Source organism: Prinia subflava, chromosome 10, assembly GCF_021018805.1.
Source record: "Prinia subflava isolate CZ2003 ecotype Zambia chromosome 10, Cam_Psub_1.2, whole genome shotgun sequence".
Classification (NCBI taxonomy): Eukaryota; Metazoa; Chordata; class Aves; order Passeriformes; family Cisticolidae; genus Prinia; species Prinia subflava.
In genome coordinates this window covers 26531984-26558234 of record NC_086256.1, presented here as the reverse complement: position 1 = coordinate 26558234, position 26251 = coordinate 26531984, and the positions used below count along the sequence as shown (strand labels likewise).

The following is a 26251-nucleotide window of genomic DNA, read 5'->3' as shown; positions in this document are numbered from 1 at the left end:
GGCTACTTGCAGATGAAGAGTTACAAACTGTGATTGAAATATTCTTGGAAAAAAGGACTAAGTCCAAAGTTTTAAAGTGCTTATTCGAGAAAGGGGATGAGTATGCCTTCACGTCCCTAAGGCCTGCACTGGCACATCCCAGGGAGGTGAGAGTGGTACACACACCTCAGCTTGGCTGCTGGAGACAGCTCACTCCTCGTGGGAGTCACCCAGTTCCCAAATAGCATCTCCCTACCTTGTATCTGTCCATAGGATCTTCCTGCTGCAGCTGGCTCTCCCGCATTGTTTGGTACTCTCTCTCATATTTCTTCAGCTTTTTCGTTGGCACCTGTGGAACAGATTGGGGAAACATGCATTTAAAAATCAGAGGAACGCTGGAAAAGCTGACTGAGAGCTCTCCCTACAAACAGGAAACTGAGGAAGTGCTGGAAAGCTGCTGCTGAATAAAGTCTCTCCCCACTGTCCCCCCTCCCCTACTCATTAAGCCATGTCAAACACTTACCAATACAGCTCACATCGACAGAAATCTTTCTGTGCCCACTGCTGCTAATTATTCAAACATTTAAAGGGAAACACAAGTGGAGACATTTTAATAGGACTAACAAGAAGAAAAAAAGCACTAACAAGTGGGAGAACAGGAAAGAGCAAAACACATTTTGATAGATATGATTCACCAAAACAATGCTTTAGCAAGACAACTGTGAAAACTGAGATGAGAACAAAGGAGTGCTCATACAAAAGGAGTGGACAATTCCCTGGGGGAGATCCAAGTAATGGTTTTTATTGCTGAGAGATTATTAATGTCTAAATTACAGCCTGTGACCAATGCCCTCATGAAGTCTGGCATCAGAGCCCTCCTAGGCACAGATGGAGATGCTGCAGTGCAAGAGAGCGGAGAGGTGGCTCAGAGAAATCACAAACAAATTTGGTAAACAGCCATGCAGAAAGGTCAAACCCCAGGCTGCTTGATCCTGGGAATGCTTCCACTTCAAACACTGATCAGAAGGAGCCTGTGCTCCTTTAAACAAAGCATGGGGATCCTCTGCTTTCCCTTCACCTTCAGGCTGGCTATGCAGTGCTCCCATCTCTCCTGGAGACCTCTGGCAGCATTACTCAGGTCACCTGCTGGCAGCTGGAGAGGTCCCTAACCCCACATACCACCAGGCTATGAACACAGGCTTTCCCTTGATGTGTCATGCAGATATTCCCACTGCCTGCATTGATCATGTTTGGCTGCCTCCTGCTGTGAGGACATGCCACTGTCACCTTGCCTTAGGGCAAAACTCCTGCCAGTGAGCACAGTTTCTGTGCAGTTCTGGTGTGGCTTTCTCTTGAGCCTCTTTGCTCTGCAGCACCCAAAGGAACCAAGCAAGTGCTCAGTGTTGCTGCAGAGGGAGGTGCAAGTGGCAAACATGAAACCTGTGATCTGCAAAGCATTAATAAAGCAGCACCAATTCCCACAATTACTGGTGGAATCCGAAATCAACCCCCTTAAACAAAGAGAAAACGGTAAAGATAAAAACATGAAGAACATTTGGCAAACATACAAGAAAATTTCACTTTGATGACACTCAACAGGGCAAAACACCAAGAAATGGAAGTGACTAAGTAAGAGATGCTTTTAGACATTTCAGCTGAATAATCCTCCTAACACAAACCCAGCCAAGCTTTGGCTTGCCTGCAGCCTGAAACTATTGACATTACTTAATAATCACAAGAAGAAGAAATCATTTCACCATAGCGTTTTAAATGAAACACAAGCCTGATCCATTCCCTTCTTCCACCAGAATTACTGGACTTTCATTTAGAGAATCAGATCCAGGCTCCCTGGCTGGGGTGTGACAAGGACACCCTCCAAACACAGCTCTCAGGTTCTGCTTTGTGCTCCCAACATGCAACCACCAGGAAATAAAGATAAATATGAGGGAGATTCTGTGGTGCAGCATGGCAAAAGTCACACAGGTGTGACTTAGATAATGATAGCTGTCTAACTAAACATTTTCCTGATTCTTGATGCTTTTCATTGAAACCTTTAAAGTGCTTCTAAGTACTAAGTTTCACTACACAGGCAGACAGACAAGGCTCTATTCACACAGCCACGTGAGTGCTTCAGTAGGAATCCTGCCATCTGTAGGTACAAGAGATGTAAGACAGATTTTGTGTCTGTGTATGTAAATAGAGAGATAAGAGTGGAAAGTGAAGGTAAAAACTGCAGTCACAATCCTCTATCTCCCTATGCTTCTGTGAGCAGTGCTGCCTGCTCTAGCCTGGCACTGGGTGTTGGGGCTTCCTTCACTCCCAGCTATCCACCCCTCCTTAGTGCCTGCTGATTCATTCCATCAACCCTTCTTACCTATGGGCTCCCTGCTTGCCTACACTTGGACTCAGGGCTGTGAGCAGGACACGGATGGGTCCTGTGGGGCCCTGGGAGACATCAGCACCACAGGGGCCACCCACAGCCACGGCCAGGGATGGCCCCTGTGCCTGGCACAGTGTCCAGCAAGGAAACAGCACAGCAACGCCTTCCTAGGACACTGACAGTGAATAGTACCTGAAACAAGCATCAGATCAGGCAAGCACCAGGCGTGACACAGAAAACAGCCTCCAGCTCTTTGAAAGATGATAGTGACTGGTGCATGTTAGGATCTATTTATGCTACAAATCTTGTCTAAACTGGGAAGTTCCTAAATACAGTGCAAGTCTATCCTAAGGGGCCGGGGGAACTCCTACCAGAAACCAGCCCATACTAATCCACTTATCTTGCAAACAGAAACTAGAGAAAGTATGCCCAAGAACTTTGGCAGGGACTCCACTCTTACTGTCTATTCAGCCACAGCTCTCAAAGGAGTTTGATAATTTATTACAGCACTTTCTTCTTCTGAGTATATACTAATAAATGGAAAAAAAATTTTAAAAGCCCATTTCCATATTTCCCAATTTAATTCCCTGAAACAGTTTGTGAATTCAACAAGGGATTTCTCAGTAGGCACTTTCATAACTAAGTGCATAGTGCTAGCTCTGCTTCAGTCTTCATGGACTGATCCTGAACAAAGTGCTCATAAATTCTCTGTAAAAGCTTCTGTGATATTGATTACTTTCCTCTTTCTTTAGCACCATGGGGTATATTGGCTGGAACTGATGGTTATCAAATTTAGGAGACTCTTACAGTGTATAAACATTCCTCATAATTGTTTATCTCAATATTTTATCTCATTGAGTTGTTTTATTTTATTGCCTTCAAGTATAAAATCATGCTATAAGTAGGGAAACACCCATGCAGAGCATCTTAATAAAACACAGGTGAATTGAACAAGCAAAACCTCTTTCTGAAAAATCCCAGCGGCACCAAATGCTTGAGGGACTCCCTGCAGCAGGGTGATACGTGGAAGGTGAGGAACAAAAGCACTTTGGTGTTAGCTGCCCCTGTCCAGACAGGCTGGAGAGATTTGCTTCACTCCCTCGGGCAGTCCTGGGCATGGACAGGGCACAGAGCACCCGCTCAGCCCTTCCCTCATTCTGTGACTCCTGTAGTGTTCTCAGGCAATTCAGCCTGGCCTTGCTGGATTCATAAATCACACCCCTGACTCCTTCCTCCCAAATGCTTTGTTGCTCTAATGCAGCCGGAGCACTCAGAGGAGGCAGTTATCATGTGCTCATCTGACAGCCAAGGAAATGGAAGCAGAGATGGGAAGTGATTTCCTGAACACACTGCAGACAGCCACAGGCTGATCCAGACACTGAAATCCTACCACTCCATTTCTGACTTCCAGCACCACCACAATGCCAAACCGAGCACAGGATCTCTTTCCCAGCTCCCCACTTCCTTTCTCTATCTGGCACTGCATAAACACTCCAAAAATACCTTGTCCCTCCACACTAGCAGTGCAGCCAGTATTCTCCAATCTCGTCACTCTTTGTCCTCTCTCGTTCTTGCCTCAGCGTAAAAGAAGGAAAAAAAAAGAAAAAAGCCAATGAAGGAAGTGTGGAGTGTTTTCCTTTCTCATTCTCTGAAGCAAGTGACATACTTTTCTGTTTCACTGGCACTGGATTTGCTTGGTGATTTCAAGCAGAGGTGGAGGTTTTGCCCCCCTCCAGGGCCAAGCCTCCCCAGCCTGCTCTGAGCGAGCAGTGACAGTGACACAGACACTGGTGCAGCCCAGCGTCCCTTTGGTCCATCCATCACATCTCTGTCGTGCTGTGATCCCCAGCACGAGCCCAGACTGCTCCCTGTGCAAAGCAGGACCATTTCCCATGCCTGGGAGCCCGGCTCAGGAATGCTGGACCAGCTCAGCCCCTGCTCACAGCCACGAGGACCAGGCGCAAGAGGCTCTCACAGAACCTCACTGCAAACGCCCCTCTTGAGGAGATGGGAGTTACACTTGTGTGTACTTCATTTTCTTCACCTTATGATTTCAAAAAATATCAGAAGAAATTTCACAACAAGGCTTGGTTCTGTGAGTGTCAGATGAAGACTGTGAACTTTAAACAGAAGCTCGGCAGATTTGCAATAAAAAATTTCCAATCGCACGCATCATCTTAGTTCACACTGAAAGTTGTACCATTTTGTTCTAGTTAATACTTTGTATTTGAAATACAACTACATCAAGTTCCAGGAAGGGAGCAGCTCTATTTTAAGGAATACAGCTCTGGTTAAGTACTTTATTAAGCCAAATGAAGGTTTCTATTTAACAAAATTAGATGAAAAAACTGACTTGGTGCTACTCGTCTGTGCAGTCATTACTATGGACAACTGCATCATCCTTTCCTTAAGGTGAGGTTGGCCAAAAGCAGTGAAGAGTATCCTGCCATATCTGTGTAGGAATAAGGCTCGGGAGTAGATAAAGCCATTTGTTTTCCCCCTGGGAGGAGGCAGTAATGAAAAAGAAAGAACAAACCCCACAGAACTAGGCTGACACAACAGACTTGTCTCCTGGATCAGACTTTGAAGGGGGTGAATGGGATATTGTGCTTAGCTATTATGGAGTATCATCTGAACAACTGTATCCCCAGTGAGATCTTACCCACAAGCTGCAATCTGAAAGGGAAAATTGTAATTTCTGACACAACTCTGTTTGAGGTGGGTATTCTGCACAGAAAACTTGCAGCACCCATTTGTAAAAATTCATCTAGGATTGACATCAGCTGCCTAATGGCAGGAAATTCCAGGCTGGAGCACAGCTTGAAGAATTCCCAGCTTTCTTTAGACACCGTGCAGGGAAGGGCTCACTGGCAGCAGGCTGTTTCACCACCAGTCTGAAAGCCTTGGAAGAGCCCTCCTCCAGTGTTTTCACTGTGCTACAGGATCCTGTTCACCCCACACATCCTGCATTCAGCCCCACACTACAGCTCATTCAGCACCATCTGATCCCTGGGTTTGGGGCACAGTAATAGCCCCAGCTGTCAGATCCTACTTTAACATGTAAGCTGGAAGGAAGGAGGTGTTCCCTGAAACTCCTTAGAAAGGTACACGGTGTTGGAGAGATCTCCTGCTGGATGCATGCCTGAGCATCTGCTGCAGAACAGCATCCCTCCACCTCGTGTTTGGAGACTGCACTGAGAGAAATGCTCTTTTTACATCAGCACAACAGCTCCACCCCAGAACACCTGAGTATCCCTTCCATGCAGGGGGAGATGTTTCTCCTTGCTCCAATCATCTCCTTGCCAGCTCTGTATGTTTAAGAATTCCTGAAGAGAGTCTTCAGGACAACAGAATGCCAACATGAAAGCCAGCTGAAGGCAACCAGCATTGCCATGAATTCTGTTTGATTTCTCTGCATTAGGCCACTATCAAAATGTCTCAACTGCAATGGCACATTCAAAGGAATTTACAGAAACAAGAGAGGGTTGCAAAATTTGCAGAGCACCTGCAGAATTTGCTGTGATTCAAACCATCAGCAGCAGCGTCAGTGACGCTGGATCATTTCCAACACCGGATCATTTTGTCAGATTTTAATCTTGACAATGTATTTCCATTCACGAAAATCCACTGAACCAGGTATAGCCCATTATTCTTCTGCAGGCCTGCTGTTTAAAGATCTGCTTAGTTAGGCTCAGTTAGCAAAACATTTAACTAAGGGTAAGCTGAGACAGTGAGATGTTCAATAAGGTCCATTGTACAGTGGTCCTGCAGCAACAGAGGAAAAGAGAATGGAATTTGGATTCCCTGGACTGTAACTCTGAACACCAGCATGTACTTTTACACTGACCACAGTGCTTGTGTTTGAGGGGTGCAGTGGAACCTGCATCTAAGGAAAAGAGCCAAGGAAAGGATGTTCTGCCTGCAGCAGGTGCTTTTCAGAATCACAAAATGTCTTTCTGCCATCAAAAAATTCATTTTCATTTTGACATATGGAAGGTTTATTATCCACTTCAATTCTCTTTGTTTTATTAAAGAAGAGACACACCCTGAGTGGCTGCAAAGCAGTGCTTGGAAACGGCTGATTATTTTCTGCATTTGCAGCTGATGTCTCACAGCTCCCCCAGACACAAGTGCTTCCCTCTGTACGGAGAAGGGCTGCAGCAGTGACACACACCGGGAAAGGAGCAGCCACATCCACCCTCAGCAGCACACAGTCTGCATTTCAATGGCTCTGCTCAGCCGCAATCCTGTGGTGAAGGACACCAGCAGCAGAAACATTCTAGAAGGAAAATCTATGCTTACAGGTCATTTTTATTATCTACCCTAACTTACAGAATGCCTCAACCATGAGACCTCTGCTCCAAGGACTCTCCAGGCTAAATGAATATTTGTGTGTGCCACAGTGAGGACTGGGTGACTGGGAGAGTGACACTGCCCAGCCAAGCAAGCCAAGGCTCTGCTCTGGGTAACACACTTTCTATGAGCAGCAGCTGTTTTTCCAGCACAGGATTTATTCCTCAGTTTGTACCTCATCAACAGCTCCAAGTGATTCTGTGCCTAACATACACACCCCTTTTGATATACAGCATTTGATGCTGAAGGTTTTATGTCTCCTTGGTGACTGTGCAAAATCCAACTCTCAGCTCTCCCACCAGAGGTATACAATTCATTCTGATTGAGATCTAACCCATGTCCACAACAATTCCAGAGCTCTGGTCACATTTCCTAGCACATCACAGCAAGAGAGAACAGCATGCAGGAGGGCACACAGCCTTCACCACCATCCCTGTGACAACACAGACAGACACTCAGCAGAAAGAACCAAATAATTTTCTTGCATCACACAGCAGGGAAACTGCCTCTCCCAGCTACGTGGTGTTAGGGTTCACTTCCAACCTTGTTTATTCTGGAACTTACAGCACAATTGCCAACACAAAGCCAGCAACTTATCAGTGCCAAGGTTCAAACCAGTGGTTTTACCAAGGCTTTACTGTAAAACCTGTCTTATTCAACATATTTACACTCTACAGGGTGCACAGCTTTCAGCTAATAAACCCCTGGCTCAATACATCTTCTGAAATCTGCCATGAGATTAGTGAAACCTGTCATCTCCAAGACAAGGTCCTGATTCTGCTGAATGACTGAGCCACACCTTGTCTCCTGTCACACTCTGTATCCAGCACAAGATGAAAAACAACCTGCTTCCTGAGATGGAGGATGGGTGCTACATGCCCAGGTAATCAAAGAACTTTGCAGTGCTTTGAACACACATTCCATGTGTTAATATTATTTCAGATCAACTCTGAGTCACAGTATCAAAAAAATTATCGTTTGCATCTTGAAAATCAGCATCAGGTTTCTCTGATGTGTGTGGAGGTCCTGGATGCTCAAACCTGTCACTACTTTTATCAATATTTCAAACCTACAAGTAATAGGAGCAATTACTTTCTAGTGCATTACTCCACTAGCAGAAAATAGGTAACTTTTCGATATTAAAGCTGAAGCATTGTGGACCTGGAGTGGGCCCAGGAGGCCATGGAGATGCTCTGTGGGCTGGAGCACCTCTCCAATGAACACCAGCTGAGAGCTGGGATTGCACAGTCTGGAGAAGGGAAGGGTTTGGGGAGACATTAGAGCCCCTAAAGCGGCTCCAAGGGAGCTGGGGAGGGACCTTGTACAAGGGGTGGAATGGCTTCACACTGCCAGAGCACAGGGTTTATTAGAGATTGGGAAAACATTCTTCCTTGTGAGGGTAGGGAGGCCCTGGCACAGGGTGCCCAGAGAAGCTGTGGCTGTCCCATCCCTGAAGTGTCCAAGGCCAGGCTGGATGGGGCTTGGAGCAAACCAGTCTAGTGAAAAGTGTCCCTGTCCATGGCAGAGAAGTGGACCCAGATGGTCTTTAATGCCCCTTAAAACCTGTGACTCTGTGATTATATAATTACATTCAGGGCTCTAAATCCACTTTGTTGTATCAAATACTTTCATCTATATTTCAGCACCTAAACACAGCTTCATTCTCTAAAGGTCTTGCTTTTTTTCTGCTTATCCAGCTCCATAAACAAAATTGCTAATACCCTAAAAAAAGCCACACATTAAATGATCAGCATTTTGAAAATACAAGTGGGACAGTGCCCAACTCCAAGGTATCAGCAAGGCTCACTGAAGCATGGCACCTTTTAGTGCAACAACAAATCCATGCCCTGCTCTGTTACCTCACTGATCCTCCATCCACCATGGAGGTTCCCTCTACACCTTGAATGAGGCTCCAGGTTTTGCCTTAAGTTGCATCTTTCAGCCTCTGTACTTGCAGGATGCCTTGGCATGGAGCTGGCAGGGAGATGGAGGAAGGGCAGGGCCATTTAAAATCCCTCTTTGGCCACTGATGTGGTTTAAGCAGCTGCCTGAGAGTACCCACGGGGATGGGGCTGCACAGCCCATCAGCCCCCAGAGATACAAAGGAGCTGTACCAGTTCCCAAACCAGTACATACAAGGCTGCTGTTTTGGTTTTTTTAAACTTTCTGCTTTCCCTGCCCCAGCTGTGGTTGTACCACCACACCAACACCACCAGCCAGCACTCCCACTTGCCACTTCACCTGTGCACAGACCTGTGCTCACCCATCACATTTAGCTGAGACCTGTCAGGCTCTGCAATTACCAAGGGACCCCAGACCTGCCACTTTATCACCCAGCACAGAACATCCCAACAGCACCTTAGGCACTGACAGAAGCAAGGAGCTTGTCAGGCAGGAGGGGCTGAAAGAAAATGAAATGAAAGAGGTGAAATGTGTCCACACTGCCAGCTTCAGCAGGAAAGCCAAGCTGCTGCCACTGAAGGGAGCTCTGCAGCGGAAAGAGCTCCCACAGAGAGAGAGCACACACTTCCTCTGGGGAACAAAGCCAGCAAATTACCAGCAACATCTGTCTCCCATGGTTTTCACCCTCTGGTACCAGCAGCAGCAGAGAAGCAGCAAGCCATCTTTCTTCCCCTGAGCTCTCTGCCCTAGTGCTGTCTATTCCTTATTCCTCTGGCCATGGAAAGAATGAGACCCTTGGTTCTGAGACACCTGGATTCCTGTTACCCTGTTCCAGTGGTGCCTGACCTGCTCTGGAAGTTCAGCCTGAGCGTGGACAACCTGTGTGTACATTCTTGCCCATTCCATGCTCTGTGGTCCCCAAGGTAAGGGACAAATAATACACAATATCTCACTTACGCCTTGATGTGGTAACTTGGGTTACTTTGGCAACTCTGCCTTGAGGCAAAGGCACAGCACTGTGCACAGAACATTGCTGTGGCACCGAACACGCTGCTCTAAATCAAACCATCTGGATCTTTCTAGAAGGCCACAGCTTTACAACACCAGCAACCAGCACAGCCAGCACTCCAGTCAATATGGATGGCTGGTCTGGGTGAGCTCATGTTGACACAGGTAGAAGGAAGCAACAAAGAAAAAAAATTTATTACACTGTGCATGAAAGCACAAGCACAACAGGATAAACCCCAATGAAATACAATTTCCAATTTCAGCACAAAGTATGTCAAATTCTTCTGAGAATTGGATTCAAAAAGGATGAAAATAGTTGTAGATATTGAAGACAGAATATTTGTAACTAATATTTACCTGGATCTTTTAGTAATTATGAAACTGGAATTTATAAAGAGGTAAACTGCCTTTTCATCTCATTTCAGCATTCCTTTCAAAGTCCATAAACATACTTGCATGTATAAGCAATAATGTCCAGAAACTTATTTCAAATTTCTTCTTGCAAATGGGCTTGTAATGATGACAGAAAAAGCTGTTTGAGTGCCCAGAAACACTTGTATTGATTTCCCTGACTTTTTTTTAAGAAGAAAATGAGGAAGCTTCAAAACATTGATGTCCTTCTTTTGAATGTTCCAAAATTCTATTGCTACTTATAAAATGTGTATTTGACACATTGCTTAAAAATTTTTTTCTTGATCCAATGACAGTAAAAAGGCAGCAAGAAGAAATGCGTTCAGACATGAAGAGAAAATAAACAGAAAATAATATAGGTTATTATTTGGAACAAGTTAAACAGTAACTCAAGCTAAATGAAGAAAAAAAATTCAAACTCCTCTCTGAGTTCCATTAGGCTGGATGGTATTCTAGAGGATATAGGAAAGAAGAGGGTTTCTAAGTGTTATTCAAATGCATTTACAGCTCAAAAATAATTATGATTCAGACAAGTCACAATGGTCCAGAAAACAGCTCAGCTCTAACCAGTCTGTAGGTTTTTGCAGGGCAGATGTACTGACAGAACAGAAAGAGCTATCTGGTCCACTCTTGTTTTTTTAATAGTAAATATTTAAAGCAGAAGAGACTTCCTTAGACCAAAATCCCTGTATGGAAATAACATTTCAGCACCACAGATCAACCCATCAGGATGACTTCTGTTGGCAAGCTGAAACCAAGAACCCACATGAATGCTCTGCACAGCTGATAAAGATCTGGCTAAAAATCTGGTTCCACGCCAATCTCACGTTAAAAACTGCAGGTCCCATTTTACTCTTTGTCTACAGATCTCTCTGCCTACGTTTGAATAACAGAAGCCTGCCAAGGCGGGAACCTCCCTTGGAGTGGAAAATATGACCCATTTCCCTCCAAATTATTATAACTTTGGAATTATAGGGGCTTTCAGGCAAAGATACGGGAAAAGGAGTAAATAGAAATATATATATATATAAGATATAGCAAACAGGCAGCAGTATCAGGGACAGAACACACCCCCGGCCCCGCCGTTTCCCCTCAGGGCAGCCCCGCCCGCGCCGCCAGGGGGCGCTGTGCCGCCTCGCCCTCAGGAGATGATGGCGGGCGCAGCCAGCACAGAGAGGTGGAAATGGCGCTGCCTCTGCACACCCACGGCGGGCAGCCGGGCCCGGTGCCCCTCAGGATGGCGACATGGCTCTAGCAGGGACCTCACAGCAGTGGCTGGAATGGCAGAGGGGGGCACAGCCGGGGTGGGAAACGAAGTGCGGCAAAACCTGCAGAGCCATGCCATGAGCTGCACAGTGTCAAGTGAAAGTGTCCCAAAAACCCCAAATCAGCGCAGAAAACAGCAGGGCTGGGCAGCACAGCCGGGCTCCCGCAAACAGCTGCCTCCAGAGGGGTCAGGGAAAGCTCCCCTTCCCACTGAGATCGGGTGTTGAAAAGGTCCCAGGCCAACAGCTGCTCTTGCGAGCAGAGACTCACTCAGGATAAGGAGACGCAGTGAAGAATAAAAACACTCAGCAGCGGCAGCGAATCCTCTGGGCAGCAAGAGTCCGGCACCAAACCCACACCTGGGCCCGAGAGAGCTCAGAGCTGAGCCGAGCCCCCCACCCCCAGCCAGGATCCCATGGAATCTGCACTTCCCACAGCCCCCCAGCTCCTCCCTTCCTCCTCCCAGACACATCTTTTGTCTCTCTTGAGTATCGTCGTTATCATCTCATAGGCAAAAAATGGGAGAAAATTCCCCGAGAGGAAGAAAAAAGGAAAAATCCTAACCTCCAACACTGCCTGATAGAAGTAACTCTACAGTTTTAATGGTCTTCTCTAGCACTGGCTTCACTAACACATGAGAGATTTATTTTCTTAAAACCCAGACCCTTCAAGGAGTATCCAACAACCATAAAGCATGAATTTAAAAGCTCAGGAAGTGGGTCAAAAAGCCATTGCGAAAGGGAATCATTATCCAGTGACATCTTTAATTTTTGGTCAATGACATTCGGGGCCTCATTAAAGATCCAGCACTATCAAACACTACAGCAGTGGCCTGCAAATGAAAGATACAATCCAACTAATAGAATTTGTGGATGTCACATGGAAAGAAAGAACGGTGCAGAAGAAAAACCAGAAACTGCACACGTACATTGGAATTCCTGGAAGTATCTTCCTCAACTGAAACACACCACTGTGCTGACTCCAGACCACATATCCACGGGACTCTACTACAGCTTGGAGCTGGGGTGGAGTCCCCTGAGGAGATGGGAAGGACAGAGGATGGAGTAATGGGAGGCACAGGCAGGGAAAGCAGCCTGCCATCGGCTGGGCAAGACCTAGCCCTTCCTCCACAGCCCTCCCAATCTTGCCTCAATGTTCGGTGGCAAGCTGACCAGAAGAATTTGCAAACATATTTCAATTTAATTATTTTTTAAAATGTTCATTGCATCAATACCACTGATAGCTCAGCCCCACAAGCAGCTGCATTGGCATTGCTCAGGAGGACAGAGAGTGGTGTGGGACTGGAAATAAACACTGGTACAGCGAGAAGGGAGGAAATAACAGACCACCTTACTGCTAAAATTATCTCTACTGTCAGAGCCAGGCTGCAGCAGGAAGGCTAATGTGAGCGCTGGGATGCACAAGGACAGGGGAAAGGAAGCTGGCCAGGGAAGGTCAACCCTGGATTGTCACTGACACCAATACTGTAATACTGCATCGCGTCCTGGGAGATGCAGCTGGGGAAAAAAACTGCAGAGGATGTACAGCAGAGCCCCTGAACTGTTCGGGCAGAGTGTAAATGCCTCACAGTGAGAGATCTACAAGCTCAGAGTCCTCAGCACAAGGGAGCGGCTCCAAATATAAGAGGATGGGGACAGAATCTGGCAGTACCTGCCCAGAGAGGAGAGAGGGACAGAGGTGGGATCACTCCTCAAGACAGTCTGAAAGCAGGAGCCCTCCTTGTGTTGGAAAGGCTTCAGATGAGGATTGTATCTGGAAAGAGCCAATTGCCATAAACAAACAGTGACCACCCAAACCTCCTTCCTCCTGTGGCAGCAGCTCCAACTACAGGACGCCAGGGAAAGATGGGCTTCAAAAGCTTAAGTGCTGCCCCAGACTCAACTGCAAGACTCCAGACAGGCAGAATTAGAGAGTAAAGGAAAAACTGAGATTGGAAGGGCTCCAGGGGGCACACGGACCAAGCTCCTGCTCAGGCAGGGGCAGGTTCAAAGCCAGGGCATGCTGCTACTGAAGGCTTTCAAGGATGGAGATGCCAGAACTGTTTTCCCTTGTGCTGAGCCAGAACTAACTCTGCTGCAAATTATGGCCATTTGTCATAATGCAATATCCTGTCACCACATGCCTCAGAGTTTGGCTCTGCTTTCCAAGACCTTCTTTTAGGTGGCCGGAGACTGCAATTAAATCCCTCCTGGGCTTTCTCCTCCTCAGGCTAAGATGTCCCACCCAATTCTCCCATCCTTCACCAGGCACTCAGACCCTGCCTTCCCATCAGTGTCTCCCACTCCACTCGCTTCAGCCTGTGAACACCCCTGGTCTCCGTGGGGGCTCAGGACTGGATCCAGGGAGACAGATACACTTCACTGACCCCTGTCTGTGCACAGCCAGCCTTGGGCACTGCAGGGCACAGCTTATCCACCACAGCTCCCACCTTGCACTCATGCTGTCCAGAGATTTAGTCCCCATCCTGCAGAGATGATGGAGTTTATCCTACTCCGGATTTTGCATTTGCCTTTGCACTTGCTGCACCTCAGCAAGCTCCTCTGAGCCCAGCACCTACCCCCCCCAGTTTCTGCCCCCTGTAAAACAGGGTGCATCCCCTTCTGGTGTCTTGGCCTGAACACAGCCCCACTATCAATCCCCAAAAATGTTCAGCTCCCTGCCACTTACACTTCAGCCCATGGATGAGTATGTACGGCGCTTCTCCCAGGCCTCCCAAATTTTTCACCCGCTTTGCGGTTCACCCACCCACTCTAAGCCTCCTCAGTTCAGCTTTGATGAGAAGCTGAGAGCTTAAAAATCCTTATGGCAGGGTTTGTCAGTGTGTAACCACAAATTCTTTCCATGAAATGGCCGATAATTCCCCCCCAATAGAGAGCTAAACCCAGCAAGGCAGGCAGGAAAATGGAAATACAATGAAGCTTTCCACAAGAACGTCCTTCAGCTCTGGATTAAGAGGATTATACCACTTAGAATAGCATTTTTATAACCCCTTGAGTCCAAGTTTTCTGCAGATAAACTGAGAATTGAAATTCCTCACAGTAAAGCTGCTCAATTCTTGCACAAACTACACAGTAGCCTGCTAATGTATGCTGCTCTCCATGTCTCTGCAAAGTAGCTTCAGAACAACCTGAAATTCTGAAAGCAAGACCACACAGCAAACAACTGCATTTCATGGTCACATTGCAATATGACTGATTTTGTTATAATATATGTTGGGGGACTGCTATTACACAGTGCAGCCTTGAAACATATTTAACAAAACCTTATCTCAGATCATCCACATCCTGTTTTAATTGTTTAAGAGCATCAGAACAACATTATAAAAATACTGCTATGCTTTCCAGTGAAAAATACAGCTAGAAGGGATGGACACAGATAACAGACGATGCAGACAACAGCAGATAATTCTGCCTGTGCCCAGGTTCATGCCTGTATGCACTGGCTGTGTCAGAAGGTCACACAGGGCTGACCTAAAGCACAAGGAACCAGCACAGCTCTCACCTGGCCTGGTTTGGTTTGGCATTAACCCTTTGTCACCTCAGGTCATGACACATGGCTCTGTGCAAGAGAGACTCCTGTGCACCCCGACCCATTGCACAACCCAGAGAAACTACAATGAGTTACTTGTAATGCCAGAAACCTTCCAACAAGACCATCCCAGCCATAGAATTGAAGTCTTTAAAGAACTTTTTTTTAAACTGTTCTCTGCAACGTGGGCGGTGTAATAGAAAAGCTTTTCACAGTAACTGAAACTGGATTTTGCAAACCCACCAGATGAATCCCAGATTGCAACATACCTGTGCTATTAATATGAACTCTTAGAATAAACACAACATCCACAAATCCTTCCTGCAGAACATCGCTTTGTGTATAGTACACACCTTTGTGCAAGCTGGTGAAGTGACTGTGACAGAGTCAACACGATTTGCCCCAAGTTATCCTGACTGTCAGCCTGTCCTGCAGTTTAACGTAGCAGCAGAGAATCAGAAGAAACTTTCTGAGCCATCAGGTCCTGTCCCCTCATAGTGCAGACACCCATGCATTGTCTAGCCCTATCATAATCCTGAGAAGAGCTTCATTTTAAACCTCTTCAGGTTGTTTGCACCATTGCTTGCTTAGTTAATATCCTTCAAAAAACAGTTAAAAAGCAGTTAGGTGTTTCCTATGTAAACCAAACAAAACCCCATATTTTTTAATTTCTTTACTAGTACACAATGCACTGAAATATGGAATCCTAGAATGGTTTGGGTCAGAAGGACCCTACAGACCATCCTGTTCCAACCCTCTGCCCTGGGCAGGGACACCTTCCACTAGACCAGGCTTCTCAGAGTCCCATGCTAATACACAAACATGTTAATACTCTTTGATTCCAGGAAAAAAAAAAAAGAAATAAGTTGGTCAGGAAAAACCCTTATAGTAAAGTCAACTAGTCAGATCTTCTAAATAAAAGTAAAATGATACTCTTCCCCCAAGTTGTTCTCTGTTCACTAGGAGGTTAGTAGTTACTTCATAGAGAAATGTTTTTCATCTTGTTTTCAGAGTGGGAGAAATCATCTGCAGATGTAATGTGGTGGTTCACACCAGTCTCCTCTCTCCTGGTCACTCACAGCTGATGCAAAGGAATCTAAAGATCCACAGCACAGTTCCCGTTACTGGTGCCCTGCAGCTGCCCAGACCTGCAGAGCCCATCACGGCAGCACTTCCCCAAGGCTTCAATTACAACGTAAGCCACCAGGAAAGGTCTTCTCACCACAGGGATTTTAATTCAGCAACTGCAGGTGCTAGCTCAAAACACCCCAGCAGTTCAGGGCAGGGAGCTCCCAGGAAAACCCTCTGTTCATCACCGCTTGCAAAAAGAAACTCATCCCAAGACACTCCCAGAGATGCCAGTACCAGGCTCTGGTTAATCCTATTGCAACACCATGTCCTGTCAGAAGGAAATCCTATTCTGGCCTTCCAGGAGAAGGAACACACGCTGCCACAGCAATCAGCATGCATACATTCTACAGACCTTCAGCTGGATTGGCTTAATTATTATTCCAATTATGTAAAAAAAAATATTTTAACTATGATCCTACTGAGCAAGTCACCTTCTTCTAAACTGAACTGCCCAGAAAGAGATTTTAATAATCTCTTCTGAAATAGATTATTTTCATTTTGTTGATGCATGACAGCAAATTTCTGAAATAGTAATAAAATAGAAACTAAGTAATAAAAAGAGAAACTAAAGAAGAAAAAAGAGCACAAAATAGTAAAGTTTTCAGCAGAAAGGCTTAACTGCAGGACAGAGCATAACCTTGAGCATTACTGGCACAGGAGGAGCACCTACCACAGCTTTGGGTTTGCTGACTGCCACCAGATTGGCCAGAAAGTCCTCATCGCGCAGCTGCCCAAAGACATGGGCATCGTAAGCCACCACTATGGACACCTCTTCCATCATTCTGCCGTCAGGCTGCCGCGGCAGCTGAGCAGGTCCACAGTCCCCGCTGAGCCCTGGCCCAGCTCCCTGGCAGTGGGGAAGGAGTGTCACGGGAGGGGAAACGTGACCCAGCCGCTCCCGCGCGGGTTTTCCTCTCCAGGGCGCCGTCGGGATCACGGGAAGCACACGCGGCACGCCTGCTCACACCCCCAGCACCTGCTCGCAACAGGCGTTAGCTGGAGCTTGGAGAAAGCAGGAACCTGTTCTAATTCCGGCATTAGGCCAAAGATGGAACAGCAGGAGAAAAATCAGATTAGTATTGAACAAGAAAAGATCTGTCAGAGCTTGATGGTAGCACTGAAATCACTACTGTGCTTCTCCAGTTTGGTAGCAATTGTTCTTTCTTTATATCCAGTTTTCTCCCATGAAAGCTGATATTCCTCTCAGCAGAGTCTTCCAATGAATTGCTGCTTCCAGCTTATTTTTAAGTTCACAGAAATTGGTATAATGCTGATTTCTTTCAAGCACTCCTTGAAATTTTCTGCAAGTTTCTAAATCCTTTAAAATCTTTTAAAACACTCACTTCTGCTTTTCTGCAGATCTCAACTGCATTCTGTAAGCTGTAGATGCTTTGATTTTAGCAGGAAAATGATGGCATCAACTCAGAACCCTCCAAAAAAGTGTCCTTCAGCTTCCACATGTAACAGAGGGTAAAACAGCCCTGAAAAATGCAACAAGGCTGTAAAGCTCTTTCTTGAATAAACTTGTATCTCCACAGGTGAAATGAAAACAATGTATGCAATTAAAACTTTATGCAAAAGAAAGTTTTCAACTTAGATCTGGTACTGTTTTAGTTAAGAAATATTCTGTTATTTCTTGTCTGTGAATCCTAAATAGTGACACAGCCTTCCAAATTGCTCCTGACTTCCCAATTCATTTATCATAACTTCTTTATCTGACACAGTGCAAAAAGCACAAGGAAAAAATAAGGAAAAATAATTAAGAATCAGTACTCTTTAAACTACAAATGAAAATATAGAAAACAATACAAGATTTGAGGAAACAAACAAAATATCCCAGAAGAAACTCCTTTCAGGACAGTCGGGCAAGGTAAAACTCCATCCACCACATTTTTATCTTCTCTGGAAGCCTTTTCTTCCTGGTGAAAAATCATACCTGCTCAAGCAACAGAAATCATTCCGACCATCCATTTGTATCCAAAAAGAGTCCGTGCTGGATGGAAAAAATCTGGCAGAAATGTCCAGCGTAGGTTGGTGTGGCATGCGGTTACACTCTCGCTTTCCAGAATGAGTAGTCAGACCCACCTTGCTTTTCTTTCTGCTCTCCTGGAGTATCGTTATCAAAGATTGCAGCTACCTAAACAGCACCAGGTGCTATTTGCATTTGAATAGGGAACTTGAGCAACAGCTGTAGCGGGCAGGATTAAAACCCTAACATCTCTTCCACTTAAATAGTGGGGAGAAATTACATGTTATTGCTAGGAAACAGAGAGTCCTAATAGGCTTATGGCAAACAAAAAATGCAGCACTTGAGGTTAAACTCTTGAGACTAAAGCAGATTCTGATCATGCTTAACCCTTGCAGGATGAAGAAAGATATTTTTCCCTTGAAACACACCTACAGTGCATTCTTTCCTTGTTTTCTTCAACGGCAATTTTTTCCCAATTACTTCCTGCAGTAGAAAGACTTCAGATTCCAGCCCAGCTAACGAGAAGGCGGCTCTCCGTGTCTGCCACCTGCACAAAATGCCCACCTGCTGTGCCAAGCGCGGCTCAGGTTTCCTGGAGCCTCTAAACTCCGCTTTCCCCTGCCCTCATTGCCTTGGCGGGGTTGGTATCTCCTCGCAGAGCAAGTTCAGAGCCGGGGCTGCCGCGGCCCCTCCCCGCAGCGCTGACAGAGGCGCTGCTGCCACAGGTGCGGTCCCTGCCGCTCCCCTCCCTCCGCGGCTCCCCTGGCAGCGCCTGGCAACACGCAGGTAGGCACGGGGGGGAGCGGGTGGTGAGACAGCAAACATTCCCACGTTAATGAACGACCAATTTAATCCTGCAGTAAGGGCAGGAGGTGGAGAATGCAAATTATCAAACGTACTCCACAGCTGCAGCTACTCCTCCCCTGCTTTAGCCAAGAGGCATTTCCACTTATAAGGAATCAGGGAGCAGAACTACCTTTTTCTTTTCCCCTTAGAGAGGTTACGATTATTTAACAGAACTGCATCTGCATATTATTGTATAATTAGTTCAGTAATTCTCATACCTATTCATAACAAAGGCCTTATAATTTTGGCATGTTCTAACTAGCAATTGCAAGAACTAACAACTGATTTGTGACGTTGGCTGATGCATCTCTTTAAATAGAATGTTTTTCAGTTGTTTCAAGCTAATGAAGCTGAGCTGTCTGCAAATCCCTAGGATCCTGCGTTTTACATCCCTGTTAACAGCCTGTGCTATACCCTGAATCAGCACACAAAATTGTAACTATCAAGCCAGGTAAACTAGGTATTTTGAATTAAAGTGACCAAAGCAAACACATCCACCCAGGCACAACTGCAGCCTGCTCACGCCAGAGTAGCTGGAAGGGAAAGGGCGAGCAGAGGTGCCCTCCACCACCTCCTCAGGCCACACCAGGAACTCCTCCCAGCCCCTCCATGGAGAGCCTTCCCTTCTGCTGAGGTTTTTGGGTGCTGAAGTGTCGAATAACCTACCAAAAGACAACAGAACCCATGTAGAATATTCGTATTTCCTTATAGCCAAGAGCGAGTCTGTCTAACGCCCCATCTACCTTGCAGCAGCCCTCCCCAAGGAGCAGGACCGCAGCCCCTCTGTGACCCAGCTGGCAAAGCGTACCTCTAAAGCAGGAATCTTTGGAGAAGCGGTGCAGCCAAGCACTCGGGAGACAGGGGAGAGCCAGCAGAAGCACAGGTGAGCTGCAGAGAGCTGTTATCTTCTCAAGTTAAATAGCTCTGATTGCCGTTGTTGGGATTTATATGCCGGTGGTTAATAGAGGTGAATGGAAAATTCCTGAATTGAGCAAACCAGCTCTCCTAGCAAGGCAAAATCCTGCTCACTCCTAAGATAAATTCATTCTCACTCCACCCCCAGGAATGTCTTGCTGCTATCTGACAGGGATAGGATCTTCTGACAGACAGGGAAGTGAGGTATGTGCAGCTCCTTGGTAAGCGCTCCCTTCCTGCCACCAGCTCCAGGAACACAAAGGCCTTTTCTGTGATTTGCCTCTCGTGCATTAATGACTCTGGGAAGATCACAGCCGTCTTCAGAGAAGGAAACATAAAACCCCTTTCAGAGCACTTGGAATGGCATTTGGCAGTCTTCAAAATAAGTTTACATGTCTTTTTCCCCCAGTGGGAATGAATAATGATAGTATCAGCTCTCCTTTCAATTCTGAACGCAGAGGAAGGGCTTTTTCAGACACATCCAGCAAGTGAAAACCACCTGGTTACAAGTCAAACACTGCGGATCACACACACAGTTCTATTCTCTCCTCACCCACAAAGGGCTTGTCAACCATCAGAGAGCAGCAGAAACTGGAACTCTGTTCCAGTTTTAGACGTGTTTCTGGATTCCACGTGAGACTGGAATGCAAAGTCACCATGGCTTGCAGGAATGACCTGCACCATTCCAGAAACGCATTTTCCAGGTTCTGACTGATTGGCGATTGCTTCTCCTAGATTTATTATTTAAAATGTCAAATTAGCATGGCCTATTTTTTTTCCCAAAAGAAGTGGGTGTACGCACCTGTGTTTCTCCTAAAATAATTCTCCAAATGTGTGCAAAAATCTGGGCTTGACATGCTTTAGCAGGTTTTAGCATTTGCAGGGGTAAATCCTCCCAATTAGCTTGCTCCTGGTTTGAAAGCAGGCACAGTTGTAAACTCATTCCTGCAGATTAAAGCCAGCAAAGCCATCCCACTGGAGAGGGGCTGGAACTGCTGGAACATTCCTGACACACCGGTGATGCACTCCCCCTCAATGGAACTGTGCAGCCCAACAGAGGGAAGAGCTGAGGACTTGAGCATCTTCATTTTATGCTGCCAAATACCCAAATTCCCCTCTCGCAGCCACCCCAAATCTGCTGCATGCCACACAAAAAGCTAGTCGTGCTTCCAAGCAGCAACTGCTGCATAAGGATTTTCCTCCACAGTGTTCCTATGGATGGTCTTGAAAGAAAGAAAGTAAAACTCTTTATCAGCCGCACCCTGAAACTCCCAAGGGGAAGAGCAGCCCAGCCAATCCCTGCCCAGCCCACCGGAGCTCACTCCCCGGATATCTGCAAGCACCTTCTCAGCTAATTCTGTTCTCTGCCTTGGCTCTGCTCCTCACTGAGGTGTTTAATAGCACTTGAAATTTTAAGGGTTTGGGTCAAGTTTGCTCTTCATTTCACATTTTACATAACTTAGAACAACAGCTAAATAAGGCATGCCCAAAATAAATCTGCCTGTTTTGATTTCTAAAACCACACAAACATGAAAAAGATAAAACAATAGCATAGCTGGGACACCAGTCCATAGGTATGTGCTCATTATTCAGCTCAGTCCATTCCAGATTATTTAAAGCTTTTAAAATGAGTTCGTGAACCTCTTTTGATTTTTAATTTATTAAAATCACGTTTAATACTTTATGTTTTCATACATCATTCCTATCCTGCCACTATCACTTTTTCTAAGGGCAATAGGAGTTATTTCCTCTCTCCAGCTAGGCTTCCTTCAGATGTGAATTGACTGCAAGAAATATTTTGCTTCACAAACTTCCTTCTTGCCTGCTGAGAATCTAGGTTAGAATTGCATTGACTTTTTGCTGGTTCATGTTTTTCCAGCAGCAAAGGCAGCACAGGATTCCAACTGATCAGTGCATTTTATTGCTTAGCCCCACAAAGAGCTGTGGTGACAGAGGAACAAGGAAAGAACCAGACATCCCTGAGCCAGTATTGATACCAAGTAAAGGAATACTGAACCTTAGTGTGTGCTTTTGAAAATTCCAGCTTTTGGCTGTTGAAAAAACAGATTTTACAGGATATTTGTGGCGTACTTTGTATTTACCTAATATAACCAATTGAACTGAGCATATTTCCTCTTTCCCCATGCTTTTGTTTTGGCAAAATAGGGTATATATTTTTTTTTCTCCGGTTTGGAAAAGCAAGGGGTTGTAGCAGTGAGCTCACAAACAGGCAAACCCTCCTCCAGCCTAATGCCCTCTGAGTGCCAGGATGGTCTGGAGCAGTGAGAACACTACAGACACCATGCAGAAGGAATGGGCAGAAATTCATGATCTGCCTTGGAGCTTAATTTACTGAAAAACAACAGGCTTCTGCCACTTGTCTCCTGTGTCACCCCTTCTCCTTGGGGACCCTTTTTATCTCCTTCCAGTTCCATGACAGCAGACATCCACAAACAACCCCACAGCTCAGAGGAGTGGTGACAGCTCCAGAGCAGGGCAGGTACCAGGGACCTTCCCTGCCATGGCCAGTGTCTCCCAAACCTGTGCTCTCCCAGCCAAATCACTACCTACAGGTCCCTCAACAGCTCCCCTGGCTGCTGAATGGACAAACATTAACAACCTGTTTGCCATTAAAAGTGTCTCTGATATTCCTGGGGCTACTAAGCCAAGAACTGAATAATGCTTGTGTGGCATTTAGACCACACAAATGCCATTTAGAGCTAAATTCCATAATAAACTCAACACGGCTGTGAAATGTATTTTAAACTTGTTGTGTTTATCATTTCACTTGGTATTGAAAAGGAAAAAAAAATGGGTCAAGCACATTATCCAAGAAAAGTAACACAGGAGTTGTACAGGGATGCTTTGCACTGACGATTTACAGGATTTCTAGCCTGGTTTCAGTACAGGTTGATTCAGGGATTTCACCAAACAGCCTGCTGCCTTTTCACTAACAGCAGCTGATCAGCAAACAAAAGAGACTAATTAACATTAATCAGCACATTAAATAGCAACATCTGTCACATGAAGAGACTCAGGGCTCAGGATTCTTCTCATTCTAAACTAACATTTGACTTTCTGTCTCAAGGTAGATACAGCTCTCCATATTTTTCATTCCCTTCCCAAAGAGGGGTTAATGGGCCTTACTTACACACCGAAGGAAGACCAATAAAGGTAAAATTAATGGAAAATGCAAAGCTGTAAGGAGTACCATTATTGGTGTTGTCTGTCAGGTTTGCTCCAGTGCTGAACCAGCCATGCTGCACGGGGAGAACACAGTGACATGTTTATCGAGATGACCTGAAGTGCCCTGTTTCAGGTCAGATTTTAGTATCTTTACTGGCTATCACTTTGCACCTGACCTTCAGCCTGGGACAAGAAAAAAGGGGGAAAGAAGGAAAGGCTGGAGAGCCACGAGAAATTCTTGTAGGTAAGTAACAGGAAGAAAAAGGCAGGGCCACAGCACATCCTCTGCTCATCAGTCCCACAGGAGCTGGCACAAACCCACCACGACCCCCTTGGCTGTGCTGGTACTCACTGCCATCCTGACTGGAGCCCCATGGGAAAGGTGAGCCATTTCCATATGGAAACAGCACAGCGTATGGCATATTCCCAAAAGAAAAAATAAATCTGCCCCGTGATTGCTTGAAAGATGAGATAATGAGTAATTAAGACTGAAGTGATGTGGGTGAGCAGGAAATGGCACACGGTATCAGCCAAACCAGGCTAAACCAGGCAGACCAGTCCGGCTCCTCCCCTGAGGTTTAGCAGTCAGTGTGACCGTGAGACAGTCTAGACTGAGGCGTGCCCAGGGACTCTGAAATGAGAGCATTTCATGCAGTTTGCATTGAAAGCACAAACTACTGACACCTTCCAGGAGAGGGGCACGTCCCTCAGTGCAGCAGTTCTTTAAAAATCAAGGCACTAACCTGGAGCTCACAGGACTGGATGCAGCCCAGCAAAGCCCAGGGAGCAGCACTTGCTGGTAGATGCTGATTCCAAAGGTAACAAACAGCCAGCTGATGCACAGAAGGCATTTGACCCCACACCCATTTGCTAGGAAAGACAGAAAGCAGCTGAGTCTCTGTACTCCTCTGGACAAATTCCCTGGGAATTTGCACAGGTCAGCTCCAGGGGAGAAAGGAAGATCAGCACCATGCAAGCTGATCAGCTGTATAAGACTACCAGTAGTACCCACTAATCTAAACTCCACATAATCCTCTGCCCCTAAATCCCTATTCATCACCATCCAGTACAGTGAAAGGGAAATTCTGCTCTCACAAGATGATTTGGGAGACAAACTATTCCAGTACTTAACTGTGCTGATCTGGTCTCCCACTGGGAAAATCTGCATCTACATTTAATGCTTCAATGTAACACAATGAGAAAAGCTTTTGTATTTACATGTGATTTAAAGATTACCCTGTCTTGATTTGACTGTTAATAAGCTTATTTAAGAGCTCAAATGGTATGTATGGAGGGGCAGAGAAGGCAAATGCTGCCACCAGTTATCAAAGAGCTCTACATAATAATCAGGTATTTCTTCAGAAACCAGAGACCAGAGCATTTCCATATATTCTTCTGCTCTCCCCATCTGGCTTATTCCAAGCTTGTCTTTTATTTAAAATCTTGACTATAGGTCTTGTATTACTACTATGATACCTCCTCAACTAAAAGAAATGAGACACTCCCTAAAAAATACCAACATAAGGACTGGCTGCAGCTGAGCACAGATGTCCACAGGGCAAGAGAACATCTCCTTGTATCTTCCTGCTCAGGCTGGGCACAAAGTGCTGCTTAAGCTCAGGTCAAGTGCAAGGGCTGAGCCCCCTTGGAAGCTCCCTCACTCCCAGTGCTCCTGTTGACTCCTCTCAATGTCCAACCAGAGGCTTATATTTAGAGACAAAATTGAGCTATAATTTCTAGTCTGTACTTCATTTTTAGTATGTCTTTCATGTAGAGGAAGTGTTTGTGCAAAATTCCTTCTGAAAGAATTGAAAGGGAAATGCCAGTAATGAGTGAAAACTAGATTTTGCTTGATCTGAAGGAAGAAAACCTCATCAAACAAAGAAAAACAAAGGATGCAATAAAATTTAGAATGATTTGCAAAACAAGTTTTTAAAAAGAGGCTTCTATCACCATAAAATTTCTTAACGTATTTCCTAAGTACATATTTTATATGATCACCATCATTATTTTCACTGTTTGGAAAGTCAATGAAGCAAAATAAAGCAATCCACAAGAATGTAATAACTAATATGCAAAAGAAAAGCTATGTTGCTGTCTGCAGTGAATTTCATGTCATGTAAGTCCAGGTACCTACACAATGGTTTGAAAGGTTATAGATGTCCTTCTCTCATTTGACAGAATAACTCTGTTTCCAATTACTCTTTATCAAGGAATCCCAGAACCATTTGGAAAGGATGTTTAAAGGTCATCTCGTCCAACCCTGTCACAATGAGCAGGAACATCTTTAAAAAGAATTACTCTTTGAAAGCAGTGAAGGATTTGATCACCTTTCTCAGACATAGAATCATAGATGAAAAATACATGACAGTTGTTTCTTGGAATGCCACACAGTATCTTCCTTTCCTAGACATTTCTCACTGCAGAACTTTCTCAGAGAAATGCACGTGGACTTGGTAACACTCCTGGGACTGGAAGGGTTGCCTGGGGACTGGCATCTGATTTCTCAGGACATAAACTGGCCAGCCCCGGTTTTCATGGGAGTGAAACAAGTGAGTCCCACTGGTGACACTTGTGATAGAGCATATCTCTGACACTCGGTATTGACGTGAGGGCAAAGGTATCTCACAGGGAACAAGAAAACCACAAGGGTAATTTCCTTGATGCTGGTTAGAACTGTGAAACTGAGAAATACCAGAAACAGGCCTGAGTCATTTTTCTTATCTCTCCTAATTAAATGTATCAGCAGCAAGAGAAAAAGCCCACTCTGAGCTGGAGATGGCACACTCTAACTCGGTCTCCAGGTGCCTTTGGCCATCCCTTATCAGCAGTGCATGGCAGAACATTCAGGGTATTTTGTTGGGCAATACTGTGATTTTTTTTCTCACTTCTTAATTATTTTTTTTAAATTTTCCATTAAGAATGCACAACTGGTGCTCTGTTTATCAGTATTGTTTGCATTCCTGTGCGCTTCTTGGATTTTTCAGAGTTACAGCACTTCAGGGTCTATATAGTGAGCAGGCTGGGCCCATTACCAGCAAAGAGAGAACAAGAGTCTGCAGCACAGATCAGTGATAACACAGCAGCCGTGTCTCCTGCACTGCCCGTGTCAGCTCAGGTTTACTCTGCCCTTTTTCACACTGCAGACCACCCCACACTTTGCCAGAGCTCTGGAAGTTCAAGAGTGCCAGCTGAGTATGCCAGGTGGGAAGAGCCAGAATGAGAAATGCAGAGATCCTCACCCATCCCAGCCACTTGTCTGCTTCTGGGTGTAATTCAAGATGTGAGACATCATCTCCTGTTCCCTCACTGTCTGACATCTCCCCATAGGAAAGATCCTGTTCTTCCTATCTTCA

General features: G+C 45.5%; 1 protein-coding gene and 1 long non-coding RNA gene across 10 annotated transcripts in view; one reads left to right on the top strand and one right to left on the bottom strand.

The window, feature by feature from the left end:
* Positions 1 to 26251, bottom strand: part of RABGAP1L (RAB GTPase activating protein 1 like) — a 225142-nt gene that overhangs the window by 13995 nt on the left and 184896 nt on the right. For 5 of the 8 annotated variants that reach the window (XM_063406533.1, XM_063406532.1, XM_063406535.1 and 2 more), the window contains one exon: positions 236 to 328. In XM_063406533.1, coding sequence (XP_063262603.1) covers positions 236 to 328 — 93 coding nt within the window. The other 3 variants (XM_063406537.1, XM_063406541.1, XM_063406538.1) reach the window with 2 other exon arrangements.
* On the top strand, positions 18619 to 24967 carry LOC134555169 (uncharacterized). 2 transcript variants are annotated; one of them, XR_010081385.1, is made up of 3 exons: positions 18619 to 18734; positions 19545 to 19677; positions 22943 to 23922. It is a non-coding gene; the product is annotated as an uncharacterized LOC134555169 (long non-coding RNA). The 2 variants fall into 2 exon arrangements; XR_010081384.1 differs by lacking the exon at positions 18619 to 18734 and adding an exon at positions 24739 to 24967 and having other exon boundaries at positions 18844 to 19677; positions 22943 to 23139.